The sequence below is a fragment of the Rhipicephalus microplus genome, chromosome X, assembly GCF_043290135.1.
Source record: "Rhipicephalus microplus isolate Deutch F79 chromosome X, USDA_Rmic, whole genome shotgun sequence".
Lineage (NCBI taxonomy): Eukaryota > Metazoa > Arthropoda > Arachnida > Ixodida > Ixodidae > Rhipicephalus > Rhipicephalus microplus.
Window position 1 is genome coordinate 206,152,622 of NC_134710.1, and position 27,871 is coordinate 206,180,492.

General features: G+C 45.7%; 1 protein-coding gene across 1 annotated transcript in view; it reads left to right on the plus strand.

Moving 5' to 3' along the window:
- Cad96Ca (tyrosine kinase receptor Cad96Ca) overlaps positions 1-27,871 on the plus strand; it is a 91,194-nt gene that overhangs the window by 51,588 nt on the left and 11,735 nt on the right. Inside the window, exon 3 of the mRNA XM_037435788.2 lies at positions 19,107-19,258. Coding sequence (XP_037291685.1) covers positions 19,107-19,258 — 152 coding nt within the window. The remainder of the gene's footprint in view (positions 1-19,106; positions 19,259-27,871) is intronic.

The window sequence follows — 27,871 nt, forward strand, 5'->3', positions numbered from 1 at the left end:
CCCGCGGCTCGGTCACATGCAAAAACGTAATATTTTACGTGCCAAAACTATCACATCATTAGCCGGCACGCCGTGGATCGCGGCTCCAGATTTATTCCGACCACCTGAGGTTTTTTTTTTTCTTTGACGTGCCCTAAATCTACTTGAAGTGTATAAGGCATGACGACCATGGACAGAGGGTGCACACACACCGAGCGTCACTTCTGTTTACATTGAGCGTCATACTACCGTACGCTTGAAATATGCAACACCAACACGTCCTGTCTTTCATTCTTGCACTAAAATCTGAGCGCACTGTTACTGCGTTTCGCTCCCGTGGAAACGCAGCTGGCGTATGCGGGAATAGAACCTATGACTTCAATCCTAGCATCACAAAACCTAGCTTATCCATGGGTGTTACTTGCAAGACCTGTACGTTTAAATGCTCTGCGCGAACCCGCAGCACAAATCTGTTTACACTGAGCAGCGACGAGAAGTCTACAGTTATCACCTGAATAAAACACTTGCCGGGCTCACAGTACGGTATTTTAGGTGTATTAAGCTAGCAAGCTTCAACACTTTCGCACTACCAATTATTGTCTCGGAAAGCCAGAGCCCAATCGTGAAGTGTACAGCGGTTGCATATTTGCTGTAGTTTCCGTTTACAAACACGCTTTCTTCTATCTTGAGTCTGGCCATGTCGTTTCTTTCAGTTAAATAATAGTTTTCAATACTGAGCATGACAAAAAAAAAGTCAAAGTAATGAGACCGCGGAGGATCGACGAACTGCCATAATCCACTCTTGACGCCTTTGCTTTTCGCACTGCTCGCATTAGAAACGGTAAAACCTGAAGGGCCGTTTTCAGGTCTTCGTCATGTTTAAACGTTTGTAGCAGCTCACAATGCAGCAGTAGTGCGTGCCTGTTTTCGAGAATGACTAAGGAGTGCTGTCCATAGCGTGCAAATGCGAGATAACTGCTCTAAGAAACACGTTTTCCGCGCGCGCAATCGGAAAACCCCGCAAGCGAGGTCTGTCCGAGCGACCGGAGCTTTGCCCTCTTTCCGCTAGGGTGGTGAACAGCGCTGCGCAAACTTGAGCCTATCCTCCCTATAGGCGTCAAAGAAACCCAAACGGGGACAAGCATTTGCGATTGTATAGTGTGCACCGTCCAGTTATCACCACTGACAGGCGCGCGCATTGTGTTCGACAGCTCTGCGCATACATGCGTGCCTGTTCATGGTGATATGTGGACGGCGCGCACTGCATCATCGCTAAGGCTTGACGCACATTTCCGATGGAGGCGGAAATGTTGTAGGCCCGTGTGCTCAGATTTGGGTGCACGTTAAAGAACCCCAGGTGGTCTAAATTTCCGGAGCCCTCCACTACGGCGTCTCTCATAATCATGAAGTGGTTTGGGGACGTTAAACCCCACATATCAATCAATCAATCAAATCAAGGCTTGACGCAAATACATACGTTGTCACAAAAACGGGGTCAGTTGTTTTGGAATGCCTTTTGCAGCGTAAAGCAAAGCACTTGACCGCAAAGCGAATGTTTAATCAAAGGTTGCACAATATATTTCAGTAAATAACTTACATAAAAAGATAATATATGATTTGTCATGGCCCTAACGAGTAGGACATGGCAAATCATGTCATTTGAGTCATTCTGTTGTGGTTAATCACTTTTCAAGAATTGGTTTAACTTTCGAGAGTCAATTGTGAAGACATACGCCTCCAAGCCAGTTGCGAAGACCGCAAAAAGCACCAAACACAGTGACTAGTAATAATTTGTGTCCGGATGGTTCGCGAGTAAGTATTCTGTAGTGATGGGTGCTAAACGCCCGTGTATAGAAGTCTTGTATTATGAAACGCCTCGACGATTTCACGATTAAATTTTCTTCTTCTCTCTTGAAAGAATTCTCGTTGCTTCGAGGGAGAGAAAATCCTTTCCATAGAATAAAAAAAAACTTCCTGTGATCAACGAGTTTCACTGTATTATGAAAAAATTTGGATCAATCACAATGATCAAGGTGTTGAATATAACCATTTGCTTTAAAATAAGGCCTCTTCGCAATGCTGAAAAGGTGGTCTGCCAGACCACTAATGGAATCCAGAATTTGTTCGAAAAAAAGCCAGAAAAATGTCTTGACACTATCAATGCATTTTATATCAGAAGACTTGGAAACATATGTGTTTGTTACTAGTTGAGCAATAATTTACGTAACTTCATAACACCCATCGCACAAGGCACAAATAATTAGCGAGCTTGTTAGGTTTCCATCGCTTTACAATGGACCAGGTTGTGCTTATTAGAACAGCTGCGAACAAAATATAATAATTGTTCTGTTCGAACAAATTTAGTTGCTATTCTGGGTCTGCCATTCCCAAATTCCTTATGCTTTTACGAATGAAATTTTTAATATAATATCACCACAAGTTTAGCAATTGAAAGGAAATACCTACATCAACTACTCTGTCAGTAGCTGGACGGGGTATCAGTGTATAAAGCCTTCTGCGGCGGGATTACAGCTGAGACAGCGCAAATGGCAAAGTTTGCTTCCGGTTATGTAGGCTGGAATTCGAAAGCATCACACGAATTCTGATAAGTCTAGAGGCCTTCCTCTTTAAACCGTCCAAAAAGCATGGTTATGTTTCGCACCTAGCGATTATACGGAATGTGCTATAACTTCCAATAAAGCGCAAGAATGCATATGTTTTATGTATATGAACTCAAAAACCATTCTTGTTCTTCGCTATACGAACTGATATGACCTCAAGGGCGTTTCTCCGCAAAAAAAATCCGGACTCCAGAAAACCTTCAACTCTCTCATTTCATTCATAGGGAGAAGCATGCACGCTACGTGTATGTGAACATTTGCATAAATAAGCATCCGTATCTGGTATACGTTTAAAAACCACCACTAGATCTTGATGAAGAATGCGCAGTACTCTCGGAAATCTTCAATAGAAATGCACTGGAACTTGGATGAGAACGCTTCTAGTCCTTTGAAATCTGAGTATATGCAAGTTGTATGCGGTCCACTATAGAAGAAATCACTCAAGGCACGTTCCCTTAGTCAGCCCTCTGCGAGACGTTCTTTGCTGAGTTCTTTACTTTAGAGTCTGTCTCCCTTACGCATTTGCTGCAATAATCTGTGAATAGGTCAACTAGCACATGACCTGAACTAGAACATGAACAGCAGGCATTGTTCTTTTGCTTGCGTAGAACTCCTGAGATGATGGCTAAATCTTTTGCACTAGTGGGAAAAGCTTGCATTGCCTGATAAGTGGCTTTCGGCGCATGGTTCTCGGGCGTCTTGTAAGCCGGCTTTTCTAGGACACATGTGAAAGGCCGAAGTCGGTGAACTTACACCATACACACCCAATATACGCAGATGTTTCATCTCAGAAACCACTGCTTGAATACCGTTTTTAACGTTACACTCCATCATTTCTACACTGTGGTGCGAAAATGTGCGAGTGAATCTGATCAGCCAATTTCCTACTTGTGACGAGTGATAGCACTGTCAGTAATGTCAAGCAGCAACTTACCATTATGCTTCATTCGCTGCTTTCTTGCAGATAACTCTGCCAGCTCCATCGTGACGGAACGTTACAATTGTGCATCTCTTTTTCTATTATTAAACAAACAAACCGAAAACCACTCGTGACAAGGGTAGGGTATATTACAAGGGCTAAAGACATTGGTTACTTGTTATTCATTTCATAAGTGCTGAGTGAATGGAGTAAAACAATGTACAAAAATTATATTCATACACAGAAACATCATGAAACGGCCAGCGAATTCACGAGAAAATCACCTCAGAGGACTGGAAAACGAAAGTTAACATACTAAGATTAGGTGGCAAGTTGTGCGTCGATGAGATCTTGAAGTTCGCTAAGATTTTGTTCCGTAGCAATGTCTGATGGTTATACGTTCCACGCGGTTATTGTGCACAGAAAAAGACCAATGAGCACAATGCCAAGACTGGCAATTGATGCGTTTAAGAAGGAGGAGGAGGAAGGAAAAAGAAGGAGGAAGGACAGGGGGTTAGCCAGTTTTCGGACCAGCTGGCTACCCTGTGCTGGGGCAGGGGGTAAGGAGTCTTTTAATGTATGACTTTTAATGTATGACTTTTAATGTATGACTTTATTGTTTAACTTGTAATTTGTGATCACGACGTGGGACAATAGCTAGCGGTGACCGAAAGAATTCGTCGTGAAGAGACTGATGATGATGATGATGATGATGATGATGATGATGATGATGATAGTGATGTTGATGATTATGAAGTTTATGGAATAGAGACAACCGGAAAATTTTACGGTGAAGTACTAGGTACGTACTTCAACTCATTTTTTTAAGGAGGTGACGCGGCTGCAATGTGAATAATCAAAAAAAAATTAATTGTACAGCATGGTTCTGCAGGGCTTCTATGTTATTGGTGACATATGTTTTGTTCAGGCGGCCGGATGGTGGATGAGTGTTCTAATTTTGGACAGAGTAACGTTATAGACTAGTTTTTCTACACGCAATAAGACTTCTTTTAAATTACGTATGAGAAGTTCAAGGGTGCGGTTAGTAGAGGCGAGGGTAATAACAATGTGGTTGATGCATGATAACTTTGACTGGATATTGATGTCAAAGTATTTGTAAGTGGTGGCGAGACCAAGAGTGATTTTATCAAGCGAGTATGTGGTCGGTATGCGTAGCTTATTAGTAAATCACATGAGCTATTTTCGGAAATATTTAATAGCATTAACCAGTCTGAACACCATGTCTTTATTGCGTCTAAATCAGTCCATAACAATGAACGACTGTATTATATGTTACACGTCGGTAACTCACACAATGATCGGCAAATGATCTGATTTGTGACGCCATGAAAATGGGCACATCCTTCATTAAATTAAAAAAAAGTGAAGCTTCAAGCATGCCGCTCTGTGAAACTCCAAATTATACATCAGCAAAGAGCCTCACGCCTTATTCTGAATGACGCTTGAGAGCTTTATTCGGAAACACCCGCGAATATCTACCGCTACATTCTTGGCATCTATTACAGGGTGCTCACATCCGTCGATATGCTGAAGCTTGTATCGAAAAAAAAAATCTTCATATTTAGGTTTAGGTAAAGTCAGTTTGTCTTTCCTGTGAAGCTTCACGGAAAGTATGTTGCGCATCTTCCCTCTACTGAAACGGGTGAACCAATGCTTTGACATTGGAACGTGGCTATAATTACAAAAATGAGGAAGAGACAACACACCAGAAAAAGTTTCGTCCGCACGATCAGTGCAAGTTCCCTCTCTATAGGAGTAATAAGTGAGCCAAATTTCTTTTGCTTGGCCATGCTTCACTTTTCAATGGGCTGTTTGTTGGTAAATCTATAATGCGAGAAATCTTCATAAGCATCACCAATATATTGATATGTGTTAAAGTTTCCATCCGCTTTTGTAGAAAGTCGCAACACCAAATATTTGAGTTGAAGTTTATGTATGTGAGGCCTTCATCGAAAGTTCGTGCGGTGAATAAGCAGTTAAGTGTGAAAAGTTGTAGAGGCACTGCTATCTCGATTTTCTCGCTTGCTATAGGTCCAAGTTTACCTCTTAAAGAAAGTCCGTCAAGGCAGAATTCTACACTCTCTGCAAGGAACCTATGTGATTTTCGAAATATAGATCGACGAACAGATGGAACGAAGGATCAGTATTAATTCCTTTTGATATTGGGCAAGAAAGGTGTGGAAATAGTTAAGCTAACTACATTTCGAATGCCACAAAGCAGCGAACTATGTTCAACTGCGTTCAAGAGCCAGTGTGTATACATAATTCCCATCCAGATTGTGCGAAGTCGACAACATCGATGTACGCGTTCTTTGACGCCGAGAACCGGTTAGAGTGAACAAGGTTTGTCACCCTAACAGAACAAGAACATGGTTTGCAAAAGTCACCAGTTCGTGGTATCTTGAATGAATATTTGTAAAATTAAATATTCACGTCAGGGTGGAGCTTAAACAGTTACCCCACAAAAGCTGTGACAAAAATAACGCTACAGTGACTGGCAAACGTCAGGTGACAGCAATTGATTCTTACATAGATGACAAAATGTGGTTATCGACATTGACCTGAAGTTGCCGACCAAGGAAGAAATAAAAGAAAGTTGGCCAAGGCCTAACAGCATGAATGAAGAAAGCGAAAATTGAAATGATGTTGATCGTGTTTTACCTGCCATAAACTTGCACACCGCTAGTGCGTACGTACCGTAATATGACACTGTAAATGTAGCTATTCACGTTGATTGATATGTGGGGTTTAACGTCCCAAAACCACCATATGAATATGAGAGACACCGTAGTGGAGGGCTCCAGAAGTTTCGACCACCTGGGGTTCTTTAACGTGCACCCAAATCTGAGCACACGCGCCTACAACGTTTTCGCCTACACCGAAAATATAGTCACGGAAGCTTAGATTCGATCCTGCGACCTGCTGGTCAGCAGCCGAGTACATTGTCTACTAGACCACCGTGGTGGGACGTAGCTATCTACGTGGAAGCCGAGAAGCACTTCATAAAACTTGCCTTAAGACAGACGCTATTCGGCACTATTATAATGCTTCTGCACACTTTGCACATAAGGTGCCTGAGCGTGTAGCCGACGCTTCTACCACATTTCTGCAAAACACTTCATACTCGATAGATTCAGCTCCCACTACACTTTTATGCTCCCCACACAGGAACATATGCGAGGACGCCATTTAAAGATTACACAGTCAAAATGCACATGACGCTGACGCTCTTTTGTTTAACAAAATATGACAATGAAGGATTCTTCCTGCAATAAAAAGGCGTAGGACCAGCTTTTTAGATCCAGATAAGAGTATTTTGTATGTGACAGAATTTGTAACTAAACGTTGCTAGACTTCTTTTTTTTTTTTTTTAGACGTGCGGCATCATAATTCGCTACATACAGGGTGCCCTGCTATTTAACAGATATAAAGTTAGAAACTGTGTAATAGAACGTTTTGCAAACTGGCATGCAAGTTTTTTTTTCTATAGCATGTTTGGCCAGCTTCGATGCTTCAAAAATTAGCGAATGAAGCATGCCCAATTAGGCGTTTAGATGGATAACAAAAATAGTAGGATGTACTCTAGAATATAGTTGGCTAAGCAACGTGCATATGGTAGCATCGTCACAGCATATTTTTTAAACCTGTCTAAAGACAGCTGAGACAGCATGTATATGGTTAGTCATTTATTTGTGCCTGCTTTTGCCGCTCATCTACGAAACTGTGGGCCGAAATGCCTAGCCACTACTCTGCGCTCCTGGTTTTCTGTACTTTCTACAAATCGTGCGAAGTTGGACCCAACAAGGCAGATATCTACCGAGCGTTTACCTCGATATGTGTCACGTGTTGATGTTTTTATGCTATATCCTGCATTTCTTTATCCATAATTTGTATCATTAAAGGAAATTTGCCAAAGTATGTAATGTGCATTTGCTGAGACCATTTCTGAGACCATTTCGCGCATAGTCTCAGAAAACTCCAACTCGAATACACGGACTATAATCTACAAACAAAAGATGGCTTGCGAAGTATAGGCGAAAAGAATGTCGTATTAAGAGAGATATAGCCGACCCGCTTTCGTCACAACCGCTGGTCGCGACTGTAAGCCCAAAAGCAGTGGTCACCGGCTCAGCGTCCTGTGCCGCCAGCCGAGATGCCCCTTGCGAGCCGTTAATGCGGCGCCGACTTGGCAAGGGCTGTCACGCGGCCCGTCACGTTGCCGGACACGGCGGCGGCCAAGGCCCCCAAGCAGCAGCATCAACCAGGAGACCGCGATGACCGAATCTTCCACGGTTCCTCAAGCGCTGCTTGGCGGCGCGTGCTGGCGTACACGCCGTGCACGCGAGCGGGTCGTTTCCGCGTGCGCTGGACGGCAGCACCGCCGGCAGCCCCAAATATGCCGTAGCGTAGGAGCCGGTCACGACCCGGGCGTCCAGGGGGAGAAAGAAACCGCCCGGTGAGCACGGCGGCGCTGCCGTTTAGGGCTGCTGCTCAGGTAGCCCGGCGGACGATGCGCTTCCAATGGCGGCGCGAGACAAAGAGAGCCGCCGGGGGCCACTTTCTTCGGGCGGCCGCACTTGCCACGCGGGCGGTGTTCCATCGTTCTCCTCCCGCGCTCTGAGTCGTCTCTTTGGGGCCGCTAATGTTTACCGCGTCGAGTTTGGTCGGTTACGCATCTGGCGCGCGGAGGAGAACAGGGCCGCCGGTCGCATCACTGCTGGCCTGCTGACCCCGAAGGACGTCAATCGACGATTCAGTCGAGGGTACCCTTCACTGGGACCACGCATATAGTGGTATTCGAAGGCAGAGCCATCGCCTGGCTACATAGCTCCACAGGAGCTCTTTTCCTTGCTTCTGTGTGCCTCCAGAAAGAGATAAGTGACCTAACGAATTTCTTATTTCAAATTTTTGAACAGCGATCTTTCACCCACAAGTCATGAAACAGTTGCAACCGATGTTGTAGGTGATGCTCATGAATTCAAGTTTTAATGCTACCAAGCTGCTGATGCACGTGCCACGCAGGTCTAGGGGTTAAAGTGTACGACTGCTGACCGGCAGGTTGCGGTATAGAAGCTTGGCCGCGGCGGCCTCATTTTCGATGGAGGCGAAAAGGCTCGAAGCCCGTGAGATTTAGGTGCATGTTAAGGAAGCACAGGTGGTCGAAATTTCCGGAGCTCTTCACTACGGCGTCTCTCATAAAAGTAATCATATCGTTGAATAATGGCGTTAAAGCCAACCCCTTATTATTATTAACCTGCTGATGCCTCCTTCAATATGGGCTCATGTGCGTAAAAGATTGATTTGCTCCGAGTTCGCATCTTTGATGGCCACAGGGGGTGAAGATGGTATACCTCTTCAAAGTTTTTCAATTTAACATGTGTGTATGTACACGAACACATGTAAACACACGCATGGACTTGCATCAAATATGGTTCAAACCTTCTTTTCCCTTCGAAGGAATTTCTTGCTACTCTATTCATAAACTATACGTTTTATCTACCGTCGCTACCATATACACTTTTCAGCCTCTCCCGAACTTTCTAATCTAAGTCTGACCACTCTGCAGCAACACGTCGCCACAAGGAAAGCTTTAAGTTCATGCATGCTTTGATTGAGTCCCCACGCTCTGCCTGCTTAAACCAGTACTTTCAGTTTGCTAACCTTCCTGCACTTGTAGCTCACATAATCTTAATCTCTAGCGATTTAAATCTAGAACTGATCTAGAATTGTTCTGTGTGGCCTAACATTCAATTCGCCACTTTGTAATATTCATGCAATTCCCAGGTATTTTGCTCTACCCTGCCTTTCCATGGTGTTGGTGCACCCAGAATATGTCGCAACTCTGAGTTAGAGGGCTGTGGTAAACTTAAAACCGCCTTCTCTGGAGGCTGGTGCGTGTTGCCTGCATTCACAGAAGACATGATTGAGGTCTTCTAGGGCATTACATGGAACGAACAATGGTGAATCCGGCCGTCCAATCTTGCTCCTAATGTAGTTAGTGTATGCGACGTTTGATTTGATGCGGTGCTAGCATGTCCTCGTGCCTGTCGTGGACTTGCGGCATATCGAAGTCACACGATAGATCGATCTTGGGAAGAGGCTCATACATGGTGACTGGAATCTGTCCAGAGGGATCACTGGATGCGCCAAGTGTGTGCCGATGCGAGTGTCCCAGCATCTTTTCTCGAGGAGGGTATCTCGACAATTTCTTTCAAGGTGTCATATTCAGATTCGGCAGTGTCATCGGCCTAGACGTTAACTTGTATTCTGCAGTGGGCAGGTATCCACTGCAGAACGAAGCGGTGATGGAGGTCGCCGGCTTTGTTGCATAAGTAATTGATGTCTATGACGAGTTGGGGCTGCCTGCTTGATGACTTCAGAGACAGCGGCACCACTCTTGCGTCGGTAAATATGACCTAGGACTCGGCTATCTGGTGAACAATGCAATTAAAGCAGCCCGCAGTTCAGCCAGTTCAGTGGCTGTAGATGAACTGCGGTGACTGCTAGTGGCAGAGATTGTGACATTGGCAGATAGAATCAAGTTACCAATGACGGATGATGTAGGCGTAGCAGAGCCGTCAGTGTAATTATGATGGCGAGCTCTGTAGTTGTTTCCCATGCGCTGTAGAGTGAAATCCATTAATGCTGGTCCGAGTACACGTCTCTTGTTCTTGAACCCAGGCACGAAAGTGACTATTGACCATTAAGGAAGTTTTCAAGATAATTCCGTGGCCATCGGTGCGCTTTGATTATGCAGCGGGAGCAAGCTCCACACCACAGGACTGCTGTCTGATGGAAGCCTATGACCCGGTACTCGGTGGTATAACGCAACTGGGTTCAAAGAAACTGCTGCCGCAGAAGCACGGTAGCTGATAGGCGTCTGTTTTCGGCAATGGTTTCAATGCTTAATATATTTTTGATAGATCAAAGCACACATTCAGGGTTCTTGCTTGAGCTCCAGTCAGGGCTGGTATATATACTGGTTCAGGCAATGCAATGTAATGCAGGAAAGCTGTGTCGTAGAAGACCTTCGCAAGAGTCATATACATTCGCAGCAGGGCATTAACAGAGCAGCCCTTAGCTTTGTTTGATAACAAGATGAATATGCTCGCGTATGACGAACATGGAGCGTCCGTGATTGTGAGGTAGCCCGAGACCCAGCGGTACATATAACCTCCTGCTCCAACAGACTTGAGGGCACATAAGGCGGACTCGTGAGTCACGTAAGCGAACGGTCCCTTGATGAGTAATACACCGATAGTGATATTGCCTGTAGCGGACGCACCAGGAGTGGTTGCTCACGAACAACAATGAATACCCTCCACAAATGTCAGGGTTTAGAAAGAGCTGCCGCAGCATCGATAATGCTATTAGTTTAATCAACTGCGCAACACTCAACAGAGACGGAAAGATGTGCACTAAGCGTCAAGCAAGATGATGATAAACAAAATTTGAGCTTGGTTTGCGTTACGTACGCCTTGAGCACCGCGTAGTCGTTTACACATCGGGCGTTGACGGCCCTCCTTTGGACATGCTCCAAGTCACTCGTTAATAACCGGAGCGTATCTGTGGCGCCATGCTTGAGTACTCCAGAGCACATAAGCTTTGTTTACCTAGCATATGTACATTTCATTTTTAATCGAGCCCACCTTCACCCTAGAAACCAGTATTGCGAAAAGTATTGAAATCAGTTGTACCGGACCAGACATAGTGATAGCATTGTTACTTGACATTATTTCAGCGCAGTGTTTGAAGTGGCTGAACAATACAAGTGAGATTTTGTTACACGCTGTATAATCTATTATTTTATTGCGCTGTGCTGCAAGAGAGATGGTGAGCCTGCTGAAGCACAAGAAATATGCGTTTAAAGGGAGTGACGACCAATTTTTATTGTACATGTTTTCATTATCGGAAACCCTACAGGTATAAGTGCAGTGAATACTAACAGTGAATACTAACGTGGAAAACGCCATGATACTGTTTATTGAAATTTCCGATCTGCAGCGCCGATGAAGCCGTTTTTGCAATCGTATAGGCGTGCGCACGGAGGAGGGGGGCACGCTCCCCCCACCCTATGTCGCCGGAGAAGAGGGTTGCAAAGTGACCGATAGGGAGGATGAAGAGCACTGCGACAAACCTTCGCCCCCCTCCTCCTCCCCAGTAAGGGGAGCCCTACGCACGCATGTGCATGCAATGCATGCCGCAACAAGTTGGTAGGTGAGCGTGATAGCGATTGCATGTTTGAAAACAAGTAAGGCGCCGAACATGTCAATGTAGCCTGTGCTTCTGCAGTTTGTGTTCACGTGCTGTGATTCACCGCCTGCGTGCGGCATGCTCGCATGTGCGACACATGCGTGCCCGGCGCGCATTTACGTCACTGCTCGACACACGAGCTTGCCTCGAAGGACCAGCCTGTCAGCCCCACCTCGGTGGTCTAGTGGCTAAGGTTCTCGGTTGCTGACCCGCAGGTCACGGGATCGAACCCTGGCTGCAGCGGCTGCATTTACAATGAAGGCGGAAATGTTGTAGGCCCGTGCACTCAGATTTGGGTTCACGTCAAAGAACACCAGGTGGTCGAAATTTTCAGAGCCCTCCACTACAGCGTCTCTCATAATGATACGGTGAGGAGATGACACGGCGCGGATGAACATGTGGAGGGGCTAAGTGCCTTTCCTATTGACTTAGGTACTCTGTAGGCTCCGCAGTGCTGAAGATAAGTTCTGAAACAGAGTATAGTTGGCACCACCCCAACACCTGCAGTGAGGGGAGGGTGGTGCGGCGCGTTGGCATGGCGACACGTATGGACAGCGTTACACAGGATAGCCATAGAGCTGCTTCGTATCTAAAGTGAACTGCTTTTCGATTTTGTTTTTTTAAAGAATCAGCCTGATATTTTGATTCCATAGCTACCTTGTACATGGTACGTGGTGAAACCTTATTAAAGCGGAGGAACCGAGAAGTGAAAGCCGATGATCAGCTTCAGTCTGAAAGCACATGTGCGGTAAATCTCAATGACGCCCAAGGAATTCAGTGTTTCGCTTCCCCCTCGGCATCAACACGTTTCGTAAGCCGTATCAATGCTGGGATGGTAACATATTCCAGCTATGCCTCAGACGTCTTAACTTGCGAAGTGTCAAACGAATCCTCCAAACATTTCCCTTTAACATTTCCACATGCGACATACATCTGCGCACAGTTTTTTGTCTTGGAACTTTAGCTTTGTAATTTACCTGAAAATATTCACGCATTGCAATTACGAGATTTTCGACGGTCATAGGGTCCCCATGTGTCCACTCCGGTAATAGCCCTAGTGGAGTTTCACCTTGTAAAAATCAAAGTTGAAAGACCATACAAGCGTTGCGTAAAAGTCCGAAAGTGTTACCTCGAACGGCGCAAAGACAGTGATCATGCTTCCTTACTTTCGACCATCTGTAATGCCTGTTCACAAACCAACTGGCCATATTTCATCAGGTACTAGTTGTCGCTTGATGCCATGCTGCATAACCACGAGAACCGGTTTCCTGGGTGTCCTTCTCGAGTCCTCGTTTTTAGTGCTGCCCATTTCAAAGATGCATAACCAATTCCAAATTGCCTAAATGCTAATTCTTCTGCTGTTTGATAGGCTCATATTCCGTACTCTACTGAACTCGCCGGATACGCTAACAAGCTAAGAATACCGTCAAAGCCCGTTCATGTGTCGCTGCGTGACATGCGTACGACCCATGTTAACAAGTTGATTCTTGAGAGAGAAAGGAAGAGAAAAGTGAGCCCCGTAACTGTCTCCTTCAGTGAGCGACACCTCAACAGTAGCTCACAAGGAATGGGGGTGAGGAGGGATTAAAAGAGTAGGAGTAAAGGTGTAGAAAAGAGGAAGAGACGTGAGGTGGTAAGCCAGAGAGGGCGACAACAAACCGAGGGGATAGGAGAGATAGGAAAGATGGAAACACGGTCACAAGAGTCCGAACACGGGGCACCACTTGCGAGAGCTCTTGTCGGCGTCAGTAGATGGCGTAGAGCAAGTCCAGTCGGTCAGAGCTACACTGTCGTCGAAGGGACGCCGGAGATCGCGAGGGCACAACCGGTCGGTACGGAATCCAGCAAGCGAGTCCTCCCCCATGTTAAAGAGACTCTGCTTTCTCCGGGAGCTGTTTGGTTGTACCCCAGACTTTTTCAAAATTCTTGTGATTCTTGTGGACTGCCCCGATGCGCTTCTACTTATGCCACAATCATGCTTGCCAAAGACCATCCGGTCAGGACATATATAGTTGTGGATTGCCTCAGAGCGCACATTCGACATGCTAGCCGTGTCCCCGACCACCACTTGGCCCTTCTACCTTCCGGAAGACCACGTGCTACGTTTTCAGACGCCATAGCCAAGCACCTAAACAGCATTCTATCAGGATATACGCCAGCTGCGAGAACGGCATGTCCTTTGTGGTGCCTCGACTAGCCGCAAGTACGTCTAGAAATTCCGGGAATCAAAAAGAAAAGCAGTCACTCCAGAGTAGCGTTGAAGCAAGCAACACTGCTATTATTACATGAGTTGTACTTAGACCGAACGCAGATATACACTGATGGGTCCGTCTCGTCCAGCAGCTCATCAGGTGCCGCTGTAATTCCGGCTGCAGAAATGACAATCAAGTTTAAGTTGTCACATATGACTACATCTACGGCATCAGAGCTTGCTGCTATAAGGGCTGCTTTACAATATCTCGTTCAAGAACGTCCATGAAAATGGGTCATATTCTGTGATTCGAAGGCAGCGCTTCAGAGTTTGCAGTCTGCCATGCGTAGGAGGAGTCATGACCAACTGGTACAAGAAATAAGACATTGCCATCATGAAGCTCTAGCACGAGGGCATGATATTATATATCAATGGCTGCCTGGACATATCGGTATTACCGGAAATCAATTAGCCGATGATGCAGCCCGCTCAGCCCATGAAGAAACCCGTGTAGTCCCGATTCCTCTATCAAGGAATGATGCAGCAAGACAACTTTACCTGCTGGCTCGAGATCTCACACGCACGTTCTGGTCGTCTACCAGCTTCCAAAGGTGTCAATTTTATGAACTGGATCCTTCGCTCAAGCTAAAGCTACCATCACAACTTTCCCGCTCAGATGCGACACTGTTATGCCGCCTTTGGTTGGGTGTTGCATTTACAAAGGTGTACTCCTTTCGCATTGGTATGGCAGACACTCCTACATGCGACTACTGCGGAGCTGAAGAGACCATCGAACACGTCCTGTGCAGCTGCGCTTGCTACGACACACAGCGATGCCAGCTCCGGATGGTTTTGAATCAACTTGACCCCGGACCATTTTGTGTGCAGAAGATACTAGGACCTTGGGCATCTGCCTCAGTTGCGCAGAAAGCAACTAAAGCACTGCTACTTTACCTTAAGTCAACAAACCTGAGCGACCGCCTGTAGACTGTGTGTGCTCCCCGAGTGTGCTCGTGATTGTGTGTACCTTCTCATCTTTCTGCAACCTCTTTTCTCCCCTTTATCCCTTCCCCAGTGCAGGGTAGCAAACCGGATGTGCGTCTGGCTAACCTCCCTGCCTTTCCTTGCATCTTTATCTCTCTCTCTCTCTCTCTTGTGATGTGAAAAATTATGTTGCTGCGCAAAAAAAAAGGCGCCGGTTGCTCTGTACCACTTGAGTAGATCGAGTATACAACTTGAGAAGAAACATGCAAACAGCAGTGCATGGAAAATGCTCTTGCAAGCACACATATGTAAAAAAACACATTAACACGCACATATCAAACACTGTTCCTCGGACTTTCAAGACAAAATAACGCCCTTCATCTCATTTTCCGCTGTTTCATTGTCATTTAAATGTATCAGTCATACACACATTGGTAAGGTGCATGAAAACAACTTTTTGTGTAAGCAGGGCAAGGGGTGTCCCTGGAACCATTGCTACGTTTCAAGTTGTGAACTAGTTCTCTTCGAAGCAGTTGCAGCCTTACAGACGAGAAGGCTTGTGTAAGCGCTTACAGCATTGACTGTCAGTGTTCAAAAGTTTTTCAGCTCTGTATTTTTGTTGCGATAGGAATTTTATGGACACTCTCGGCTGGATTTTGCCGCCAGCGTCGGCGTCGATGTCATGCACCGTATATGTATACATATGTATGTATATGAAGACACAAGAAAGTACAAATCCAGAAAAAGCACTCCGGCGCGCGGAATCGAACGTGGGACCTCGGCGTCGTGAAACCGAGGCGTTAACCACTGAGCCACCCCTGAGACCATTCTTCACCGCTCCAACGGCAAGCTATTTACATCTACCACTTACTGCTGCTGTGTTTTCGGCATGACCACAAAGATTGCGCAATGAGCGCACGTCACCACATCGCGCAGTGGTGCCCGCTCTAATCTCCTACGCGTACTTTGCCCGGGTTAGAGAAGGGGAGCGACGCTCCCTCACGCGCCCTTATCTCGCTGTGGTGAGAAGGAGAGGATAGTACGCCTTGGCTGGCCTCGGGCTTTACGTGAAACAATTCTGCTGTATAAGTACCGGGCACTCAAAGGTCACTGCAATCATTGCAGTCTCCGTTCGAGAAAAGCGCGCGCGCTTTTCAGACTTATCGAACTAACAAATGAGACGCTTATTCGTGTGCATCCGTACCTGTGAGTACATTTTGTGCTTAATTTGTGCGCGAGAAACGCGGGGCACGTTTCGATCTGGTTTCCATTCTGCGCGTGACCTTACAAATCGTTGCCATCTCGTTCTTTGCTTCGCCTTTGCGGCAAAGCTGTGACTGTTTTGTCACAACAAGACAAAGCATGCATGATCACCTACTTTTAATTGTAAAACAAATGTATAAGAAAGAGGGGTAGCTTTGTCTGAGTGAAGGGAAATGTGGCACCAGAGAGACGGAATGACGTATTTGCATTGATTGTAACTATATACATTACCTTGGTTGCAAATGCTGTTATACACCAACGTTCTCACAATGCAGCTTTTCGGTGGTTACGTTTAGCCGTTAGCAGTGCGAGAAAGGGAAGAACATTGGTGGCAATTTGTTTCTATAACCCTATCAATACGATTGAGCTTGTCGTGTATACTTCGTGACGTGTGTCCTCTCTAAACTTTTTTGTCCCAGTAACTGTAGCGCAGTAGTTCGATTTATTTATTGAATCGATTAATTAATAATTATTTATTGTGAGGTTTACCATCCCACAACCACCATATGATTATGAAAGACGCCGTATTGGAGGGCTCCGGAAATTTCGACCACCTGGGCTTCTTTAACCTGCACCCAAATCTGAGCACACGGGTCTACAGCATTTTAGCCTCCATCAATAATGGAGCTGTCGCAGCAACGATTCGCTCCCACGACCTGCGGGTCAGCAAGCCGAGTTCGCAATTTAGTTAGCCTCTGACATCGCCAGAATTGGGTCGTTCGCGTCTGGTGAGACTGCAGTTACTGCGGCTGTATCCTATACAGCACCTCGTTTTCTTTTCCGAAATGTTTGCCCTAAAGGATAGACTTTCTAGATACTAGAAATGATTGGGCATAATACAGCACCAGGTTACAACTAACGTTTTTGTTCTTGATGAACCACTTTATATGCATGTACTCATTTGAGTATAAGGCAATGTACAAAAGCGGGGAGTCAATACTGCCAGTCACTGTCGTATGCAACGTATGCAAACAAACATAATAAACGAACAAACATGGTTAGTAAAAAACACAGTGACAAGGATTCAGACTCATAAGACAGAGACGAACGGAGGCAAGGGGAAAAATTCTTAGGTTTGTTATCGTCTTCTCGGCAGCGCAAGTGTTCTACTCACAACCGAGGTTCCACGTTCACGGCCAAACTTAAGATAAACCTGGAAACTTTCATTGCAATACAGCATGCGTAGCGTATTTGTCAACGGCGGCTGTTTTCACGCCACGTTTTCTCATCGCTTGCGGTGAAAATTAGAAGAAAAAAAACACTCTACGCTGTTCACAAACTCGATACTATATTTTGTGATTGCTTGAAGCAATCAAGTTCTGTTTGAAAGCAGCCACTAGCGGTGATACCACGTCAATTTCAACACCGGGATGCTACTTGCAGCCGAAACGCTGATGCTTAAAGCATGGTGTTACGTTGTTATACCGTTTAGGTTGCCCGCATGGTGACCACTATCGTATGTCACTTCATCTTATGCTTAGAACATGCCTCACTTTGTACACATGGTTATTCTTATGTCTAATGTCGTCATCGTAGGATATAATTAATAAAAAAACGATTCCTCCACACCAACGTGCAGAAGACGCGCATAAGAATGTCATTTTTTTTTACTGCTATGCAACTTCACTGGAGATGTACACAGCTTTCCTGACCACGTGCTGTAAACGCCGGTCATTTCGTGTATAGTGCGACCTCCACGCACCTGCACCACGTAGCTTTCGCAAGTATGGTTGGGAAAGCAATTTCCTCATTTTGTGTGGGCGGTACACATGGAGCGGCCACCACTGAGGACAGTGCGAACGAGCTCGAAGGCCCACGCGTACTGGAGGTCGCTTTGTGCCCTACTGATTCCACGTGCGGCTCGGAGTGCCTCCGCGCATATTTCGGCTCTTTCGTATGGCAATAATTACTGGTGACGTAAGAAGCGTATGTTGACTGCAAAAAAATTGGCCCCGTATGTGCGCGTTTTACTGCAAATGTCGTCGAAAGACGATAGTCTTGCGTGTGGAGAGAGTGAACGAAACGTTCATTTGATGTTCTGCGCGAGAAAATTGGTTAATTGTATTCTGGAAGGGCTGCGTTAGAGAGTCTCGATCCGTGCAGCGAAGGCGAACGAGCGCATCGAGGCACGTTAGACATGAGCGCCATCTGGCAGATATCTTCGAAAACGAAGGAAGGCGTGCTCACCCGTGGAGAAAGAGGCGCGCCTCGCCTGTCTCGGAGGCGATAAGGAGTAGAACGCGAAGTGACGGGCAGGGGCCACCACCGTGTCGTCTTAGCAAAGCGTTAGAAACACTTGCCTTTTTGAGCATAGCGTTGCCCTGTCAGCGCAACGTGATAAACGCTACGGTCCTTAGAATTACTTTTGTGTGCCTTCTATAGTATGAAAACACACATACAAAGTATTGACTTGTTAGTATGGTGCCTCAGATATGCACAATAATTGCTTTTAATTGACAGTCGCGCAATCATGAACGCTGAAACTTGAGCTAAATTGGTGGGCGCTGCAGATAGGCTGGGCCGTTTGGGGTGTCGCTTGGTGCCGTTTGGGGTATCGTTACGGCGGAGAAAGACGTTTGGGGTATCGTTGCGACGTTTCAGCATGGCATAGAGAGCGAAATATGACCATTTCAAGGAGATGCCCTCTCCGTAATCAAGGTGGTGCTCCCTCTCCTTCGGAAAGAATTTCTTGCTACGTGCCTGCTTAAGTGCACGCAAACCGAACATGAAAAAAAAACTTTTAATTTTTGCGACAAACTTTTTCTATGGAGATAATAGTTTTATTCAGCCTGTAGAGAGTCAATTGGCTGATTGCCACTATTAACAGTATAGAATTTGGGTCCAACAAAGTGTTTTTTTGTGTGTGTTTGCACAGGAAGTCGGGTGATGACGGTGCGGACACGAGACGAAGACCACGATGTCATCGAGTACGGTATCGAGCCCGCAGTCTTTCTGGACGGATCCAGCTACTTTCGCATCAACAAACGCACCGGAGAAGTCTTCCTCACGAGGTCGCTCGTTGGTCAGGTGGGTATTTTGCATCATTGATTTCTCGGGTGTTTTCAACGCTCACGATAGGAACTGCCACCATCTTCGACGGCGCTTCAAAAGTCAACTCCAACTGTCAGCATGCAGCCTTGGCGAAAGAAACAATTGCATTCAAACGCACCTGCATTACGTTCATATAACTTGTGAGCTCCAGCGAGGCAAAGCTTGCGCATCATTGAAAAAATTCCACATTTCACATGGGACAAGGTCGGACGCACCAAGAGCCACCAAAACCGCATGTTCGTGTACACTGAGGAGTGACGACAACCTTATTGTTCCTGTATTGCAACGTAATAATATTTGTCGATGAGTAGCTGTAGTCACCTTAAGATGCGTATTATTACTAATGTTAATAACAAGAAAGGGGCACCACTTGTGCGTGTATTCCGAAAAGTTAGCTACATTATTTGCTTATGACCACCTCTTGATACTCTATTCACTTTGAATCACAGACGTCTCTCGCTTCATATGCTATAGACGGTTAAAGGGTAGATGGGGAGCAAAAGGACAATACCACAGGGAAAACGGACGAAGGTAACGAGGGCACTGGCGTCGATGTCAGCTAGATATAACAGCGGCGACAATAGAATAGCGTTCGCTCGACGCATATGCGCGCCATTACGTTATTGTCAACTCTTATAAACCTGCCTGAGCTTTGAAAAATTGCTCTGTGCGTATTACCATGGCCTCATCTTCAACGCGTTCACACGGAGTGATTAAGATATGATTCAGATCGCTTTTCAATTACATCAACGCATCCCGCGTCTTCAAGAGACTAGATATCACCTACGGCGTAGTGTATCCGCAAAGGTGTCCCAATATCAGGTTTCCGTGAATCACGGAGTGGCATGATCATGAACAGTGCCACACAGGGAAGTTCCGCCAATTTTGACGGCCCATGGTTTCTGTCCCACGTTTTCAGGATTTAAGAATTGAACTTTGTGCAGGAAAGCGGACGTTACTAATTATGATCCTGAGCATGCCACACAGATGAACAATGCGCAATAGTTTGATAGCCTAAGGCTTTCTAACAACAATTTATGCGCAATTAACGGAATTTTTTTTTCATACTGTGCTGATTGCAATTCTGCCACCATAAATATAACCGGTGATCGTACCGAGCAGCATAACGTTGCAGTCACTAGGTGATATTGTTTGGTCAAGAAAAGGCGCCCTGTGGTTAAGGGTAAGCACTTCCATTCACAGCGATTTCTGTCTTCCAGCATTATGGAAATCGCAACGCTCTCACCCGACGGTTATTATACAGGGTTTTTGATTTGATACGTGAAGTTTACGTCCCAAAACAACCATACGATTATGAGAGACGCCATAGGGAAGGATTCCAAAAATTTTGCCCACACGGGATTCTTTAACGTGCACCCAAATCTGAGCACACGGGCCTACAGCATTTTCGCCTGCATCGAAAATGCAACCACCGCAGCCGGAATTCAATCCCATGACCTGCGGGTCAGCCGCCGAGTACCTTAGACCAACGTGGCGCGGTGGTTATTATCAAAGGGAAACCATGAAGCAGTTCTGACCAGCACAAGGTATCGTGGTTCGTATACTATGTTACGACTCTCTTTCGCAGCCCCACCGCGGTAGCCTAGCGGCTAAGGTACTCGGCTGCTGACCCGCAGGTCGCGGGTTCGAATCCCAGCTGCGGCGGCTGCATTTCCGATGGAGGCGGAAATGGTGTAGGCCCGTGTGCTCAGATTTGGGTGCACGTTAAAGAACCCCAGGTGGTCGAAATTTCCGGAGCCCTCCACTACGGCGTCTGTCATAATCATATGGTGGTTTTGGGACGTTAAACCCCACATATCAATCAAATCAAATCAATTGACTCTCTTTGGCATTTTGCTTGCGCTATTGCTGGGACGGTTCCAGGGCGTGTATTTAGAAATGTCGTTTTTTTTTTATTTTGGCACTGCTTCTTCGAGAAGCTACCAGCCAACGATGTGTCTACCAACGTTCTTCGACTGGCCGCAACTCAATCCTCCAAGACAGGCATCGTAGAATCTGCGATGAACAATCGCTGGCGATGTATGTGCGAGGTGTTTTTCATTACACTCTATCTCCCTTATTTCCCTCCAACTCACTGAGGTTTGATGCACTATAGAGACACGCTCTTTAGGTTGGCCTCTCCACCTCTTCCCAATACATTTCTTACACCTTCGTTATTAAAGCGTGAGGGGCTAACGTCCACTCCAATGAACCCATCTGGTGGATGGCTCATTTGCCTTGTTTTTGTGAGCACGAGTCCAGCAACTTTGTGATCAAGGGCCTGGGCTGCTGAGTTCAATGTGCCCACTGTTACGGTTATTGTGTGCTTTTCAAAAACATGCACGCGTTTACCCTGTGTCTGCCTGTAAGTATGTTGATTCACGATGTTTTTTTTTTTTTTCGTTTGCACCTCTTATCAGAGGCAAGCTGTGATAAAATGGCGCTTCCGTTTACGTGTCGTTCTATCGTGGGATCTGCCTTGTCCGAGCTGGTTGAATTTGATGCCGTAAATACTCCGTAAGTTGTGTATGGTGAGGGGCGGGATAAATGCATGAGGGGTCTTTCTTTCTGTAAAATATTCAAGCTAGGCTAAAAGGTTGCTACAGCGCTGTCAGTGAAAACATGTTCACACAAGCAAAGCACGCTACATGCATGCGCTGTACCTGTAGCACGCAAAAGCAAGTTCATCCTCTCGAAGCCCTTATTTCACCGATGATGGGGTTGCTGTGAGATTGCCCGATATAAGATACACCCACTGTGCAGAGATAAAAAATTAGGGGACCCTAAAGCTTCGCCTTTAGGAGTTTAACGCGACAGTGACATCCTGTTCGTAGTGCGTACTTCAAACACTTAGTGCATGAATCCTTTTCGAATTCGCTATGCACCCACTATATACGTGGCCTTAAGTGCACAGACGAAGTAGTGTGTGTCTTTTGTAGTTGGGTACTGAATTTAAACCACGAAGACATTATGATAATCACAAGTCCTGACCCCCGTTCACAATGGACGCTTGTACCATGCATTATTACTGAAATATTTAATGCTGCATTCTGAAGCATGTATACAGGTCGCGTGTGTTTGTGAAGCATGAAAGTTACAGTCACTGATCTTTAAAAGCACAGGACTTTTTTTTTACTGTTGTCACAAGCAGAAGCGTCGCTGTGTGGTCGGACATTCGCTTGCCTCGTAAACAACAAGGGTTCGATGCCCACTGGACCCAAACAACCCTGGTTCGGGCCCCACTGTGCTCCAGGAATTTTTCATTATTTATTTATTTTATTTGCATCATTCTCAATTTTTCAGTTTCGCATAAGATGATTTTTCGCTCACAACCAACGACGCTGACACCGACGCTGGAATTTCTGCGAAACGAGCTCTTTAACGCTATCGCGTTAAAACGAGCGGTGCCTGAACGTCTTGCTTCATGATTTAGGCACTCGCATGTCAGCATGCCTGCGAGTAAAACTCGCTTCTGCAGCTTCGGAAGTCCCCGAGAGGATATTTAGAGGCTGTTGTTTTTTGCGTCTATAGTATACTGTTGAAAACTCGAAGCAGTTAGTTGGTGGGGAGGGAGACGGGTGCTAATGAGTGCTGGTCGCTGTCTAGTTTAGTAGCCGTGCTCACGTTAGAACACATTTCGCGAAAACCAAGGAACGCGCTGTGTCCCAAACAGTCTGGCAGCGCATACGAACACCGACCTGCGTTTCCTTCGACACAATGCACAAAGCGAGCAACGGATGGGCGCGTGTGCCGCAGCCATTGAACAATGCGTCTCTGCGTATACGCAGCCTTCAGTCCGGCGGCTTCCTTGTGTTTTGATTCGGAGGGACTGCCGAACGAGATGAATGCGTGCTCGACCCGCGAGAGGAGGCCTTATGCGGAGTCAGCGAATCGTGACATTTGATCCGCGCTGCGGCCGCGACAGAGCTGCGTCCCACTTTGCGGCGCTGAATGCATGCAGGCGTCCTGCCTATTATTCGCCCTGAACTTGGGCGCCATCTTCCGAGTTATTCCTTTGTTCTTCTAGCGGCCCGCTTCTGCAGGAAGTGTGACCTTCTTGCCTTTCTTTTAGCAAAATAATCAGGGCGCGCATTTGTGTATACGTACTGCTCCTTCCAGGCATCTGCGTTTTTTATTATAAGGTTTCTCTCTCTCGCTCTCTCAATTTCGTTGTCCCGGTCGCCATTTCTGAACTAAACAAAAATTCGGGCAGTGTGAGAGGAGCGCGGTGTTACTCGCTCGTATTGACGTTGCCATATTTTCTAGTTTTCCACTAAACATGTTACGTGGAACCGAACTAGTGACGGCTGTTTAACCCGAGCATATCGTTGTATAAACTGATCTTAATTGTATCAGCACTTTAGTAAGTTGATAAAAAGAAATGCCTACAAGAAATGCTCCTAAAGTACATTTTGATATGATAATAAAAATGACGCGAGGAACTACACAACCACATCTTTACATGAAATCATTCTACAGTGATGTTTCGCTGTTACTATGCGCAATGCCGCAGTCCTGCATCAAATCACCCTCACAAGGCAAGAGAGAAAGAGGAATGCATAACTGTTTCGCGGTGACACTTGTGTCGGAAAAGAATAAGAAGGCGTTCGCTTACGTTTCAGTTTGGCAATTAGATGACCTCGCGCGAGAGCAATGCGTTAGTGCAAAAGAATAACGTACAGAAAACAACAACAACAAATTATATGTGGCGCAGCATGCGGGCCACAACCCGTGTAACCTTTTCGCTCCATCCCTCAGCTTGCGAGCGTCCTGACAGTGCGAGCTATTCGCGCGCTGTTGGCAGCGGCGGCGGCAGCACATGCCGGCGCCTATCTGCATCTGCCATTATGGAAAATGACTGGTTAGTGCGGCGCAGCCGAGCCGGAAATGGTCTTCCCCGCGTATGCGCTGCTCTGTTGCCCTCGCGCTTTCTCTTCCTCTCGTCGTCTCGATCAAGGCTCGATCCGGCTACCCAACGCCGTGGCGAACAGTGCGAGTGCAGTCATTTTTGGCCGCTTTCGAGTTTTGTCTTTCCTTTTTTCAGCCTTCAACACTATAACTCCTTCGGCCCACCATTGCTTGATCCACGTGCCGAGATCTTCGAAGCTACGCCAAACTGACACAACGAATTTCTTAGTCGATTTCTAGAAGACGTGTAGCCCTCGTAACTATAAATTTGTTGAGCACGCTAACATTTGCCAGGCATGATCGTCCTTTAAGCTGATCTCTTTAAGATATACCCTAGAAGTGCGGCAGGACGCAACGCCTATTTGCAAATCATCTTTCTGTCGTCACAAAAGTGAGGTGTATTGTTCTACAAAAATCAGGTGCAAGCCACACAATGACAGCGTCTCCCTGAAAGCTGCTCGCTGGCATTAGCTCATTTTATAAATGCGCTTATCCACATTTCACGTGAGGGAACGTGCTTCGTACAGCACCGTTATTATTGACTCCAAAATTAAAACGCATACCCATTGAACTATTAGCTGTCACTGCTATTTATACGCGTTGGGCCCTTTTGCTTCCTGACTGCTTTTAATGTAATCACCTCGTCTAAAGGTATCTACAACGCCAATTGCAGCTGTTTGGTTATACGTGAGGGGCTTTTTCTACGTAAGCCATATTTTTCATTGGTTTCCACCTTTACCCTGAAACAATGATTCGTTAACATCTGATTCTACACGCGCGGAAGGCTCCCGCGGAGGCAGCTTTGCAGGGGCTTTCAGTTGTCACGTGATTATTGATGGCGATGGCTAGTTTTGGGCTGCGCGGACCCTATACGCAGCGCAACGTTGCTACAAGAACCTCAGTATGTCGAGGGCGCCTACCGCTGCTTACAAATATATAAATAGGTCTATACTAGCGGATCATGGGAGAGGCCTTTGTCCTGCTGTGGACGTAGTCAGGCGGATAATGATGATGATGATGATGAAGACGACCACGACGACGACGATGATGATGATGATGATGATGATACGTGGTCACTCAGGGAGGTGTTTACGGGGAGCATCAGCTGGCTCCTTTTAAAGGTGAAGAAAGTAGTAGTTTCTCAAGTAGTTTTTTGCCGATGCGTGTACCACGTAGACAAATGCATGAAGATCCGTGTTGGAGTGAGAGACATGCGTTACCCTTTGCAGTACATCAAACTGCACGCGGCGGTACACGCTGTTCTTCTCGCTTTTGTACATTGTTTTAAAGCTGGTGACAAGAAACCTGGCAGGAAATTTTAAATATGCATGTTTATTTGCCGTAGTGGCTAGAAGTATGGATGTACCGAATGCGTGCTCTTGACGAAACGCCACATGACAGACGTGCAAGGCCTGTAGAGAGGGGGAATGAAGATGCGCTGGCAACTATTGTCGAGGTGACATTTTCGAAACGAATGACAGATCTTCTGAATGATTTTAAATATAGTTTAGCAAAGCGTTTAAACCAACAATGAACAGAAAGAAGGTATAGTTTACTTTATCTGTAGCCATTTAACGGTATAGTGTAGAGATTGTGATATAAATGCCATGAAATAAAAAGGGCAGAAAACTCCTAGCTACCGGTCGGAACCGAACCTCTAACTAGCTCTTCGTCTTTTCGGTTTTACATCCCGAAACCACGATATGATTATGAGATACGCCGTAGTATAGGCCTCCAAATATTTTGACTATATGGTGTTGTTTAACGTGCACTGACACGGCACAGTACACGGGTTTTATGGCATTCCGTCGCTATCGAAATGCGGCCACCACTGCCGCGATCGAAACCACGAACTTTGGGTCAGCCGCCGAGCACTGTAATCGCTACACAATCGCAGCAGAGCAGATTCATAGACGCTTCGGTCTGTTACGACAAGCTTTAACGTTGTACTACGAACAAACACAGGTGTTCTGTATCAAGCATTTGTGCTTGTGTGTACGTATGTGCCCATGCGTTCAAACCTTCCAGACATTCATTAGGTGTTTTTCATGTTTTCGCGTTCAGGTATTTAATCCAAGATTTACTTGTGTGTTTATTCCAGGCATACTGCCAACGCCAACGGGGACTTTTACAGGAATGGCATTTATAAAATTAAGATATGCAAGAGTGAACATTTTACAGATAACAATACTTAACACATATGAGCAAGTTCAACGTAACATTATTTAACAAACATCTATGATAATATAAAAAGTGCACTTATATAGAGCTACTAAGATCGATCGATTGATTGATTGATTCATTGATGGATTGATTGAATAATTGATATGTCGGGTTTAACGTCCCAAAACCACCATATGATTATGAGAGACGCTTTAGTGAAAGGCACCGGAAATTTCGACCACATTTAACGTGTACCCAAATGTAAGCACACTGGCCTCAGCAATTTTGCCTCAATCAAAACAGCTACAAAGAACGTGCCATGGAAAAGAAAAAAATTATTTAGGAGTATTTTTAATAATAGTTTTTTTATTTTTCATCAAGAAGACTAGAGAGGCAGCCACATTAATTTTGCAGAATCCCTCAAGACGGAAGGATTAAGAAAGCAGAAGAAGCTTAAAAGCAGCTTAACCAGCTCCTGCGCTCCAAAAGTACAGTTTGGGGCGTTCAAAGTATTGTACGCCAACATCCTTAGTGATGCGGTAAATAAACAGTAAGCGAAAAAAAATTAAGGGTTGGAGAAGCAAGATTATCAGCAGAATGCAACAATTTATGATGTAAAATTTAACACCGCGTTTCCGAGAATCGCAAATTTACGAGAAATAAACTCCGATCAAAAGCGAATTTCTTTTAAGAAATTAAACTCCAAAAAACTCCCACCAAACTTCAAGAAAAGTAAGCTACGAAAACATGGACCTATAACCTTCGGATAACGCCTTCGACGCTCTACGAACAGTGCTGGGGCGGCGGTCGTTCTCCCATCCACTTTATTCGGTATTTCTGGCCATGTTAAGCTTCGAGTGTCTTTAACCAGGTGGTCCAAATAATCTTGAGCCCTGCACCGTGGCGTCTCTCGTAGACTGAGCCGCTGTGTGACGTTAAACCCTACAAATCGACCTCTCGACTTAGTTGTTGTTTACATTACGTGATTTCTAGACAGTTTATCAAATAAAAAAGCACATAGGAAGCTGTTGTGTGGGTTGTTGTGTGGATGGTGATAGCGGCGAACGTTCATGGTGTCTCAGAACGAGGTATAGTGCCTTTAGTCGAGCCTTCATTGTTACGCAAAGAAGCGTACTACACCTGAAAACTTTTCCTGCATCCGCGCCGATATGCTGAAGTGCTAAGAAAAGTTGCGTAAGCAGCTTATTTCACTCAAACTTGTAGCTTCAGTCTGCTACAATGATCGGCTTTAAAGAGAAAATTTTATGAGACAGGTAGAAAGATATGTACGCTGGTTTAGGTTCGATCAGACAGAGCTACAGCGTTACAAAGAAAACGCTTCTGCGCAGCACTCTGAGTGCTCTATCTTTTATAGCACCGTCTTTTTCTGAATGCGCAGTGAGAAACACCGCGTCATCAGCGAACGCTTGTCGCGATTTGAGACGTCGCCTTGAGTGACGTTCAATTGTCACGCAAGGTTCATCGTTCGAGATTGCATAATCGTGGGGTGTTGTTATG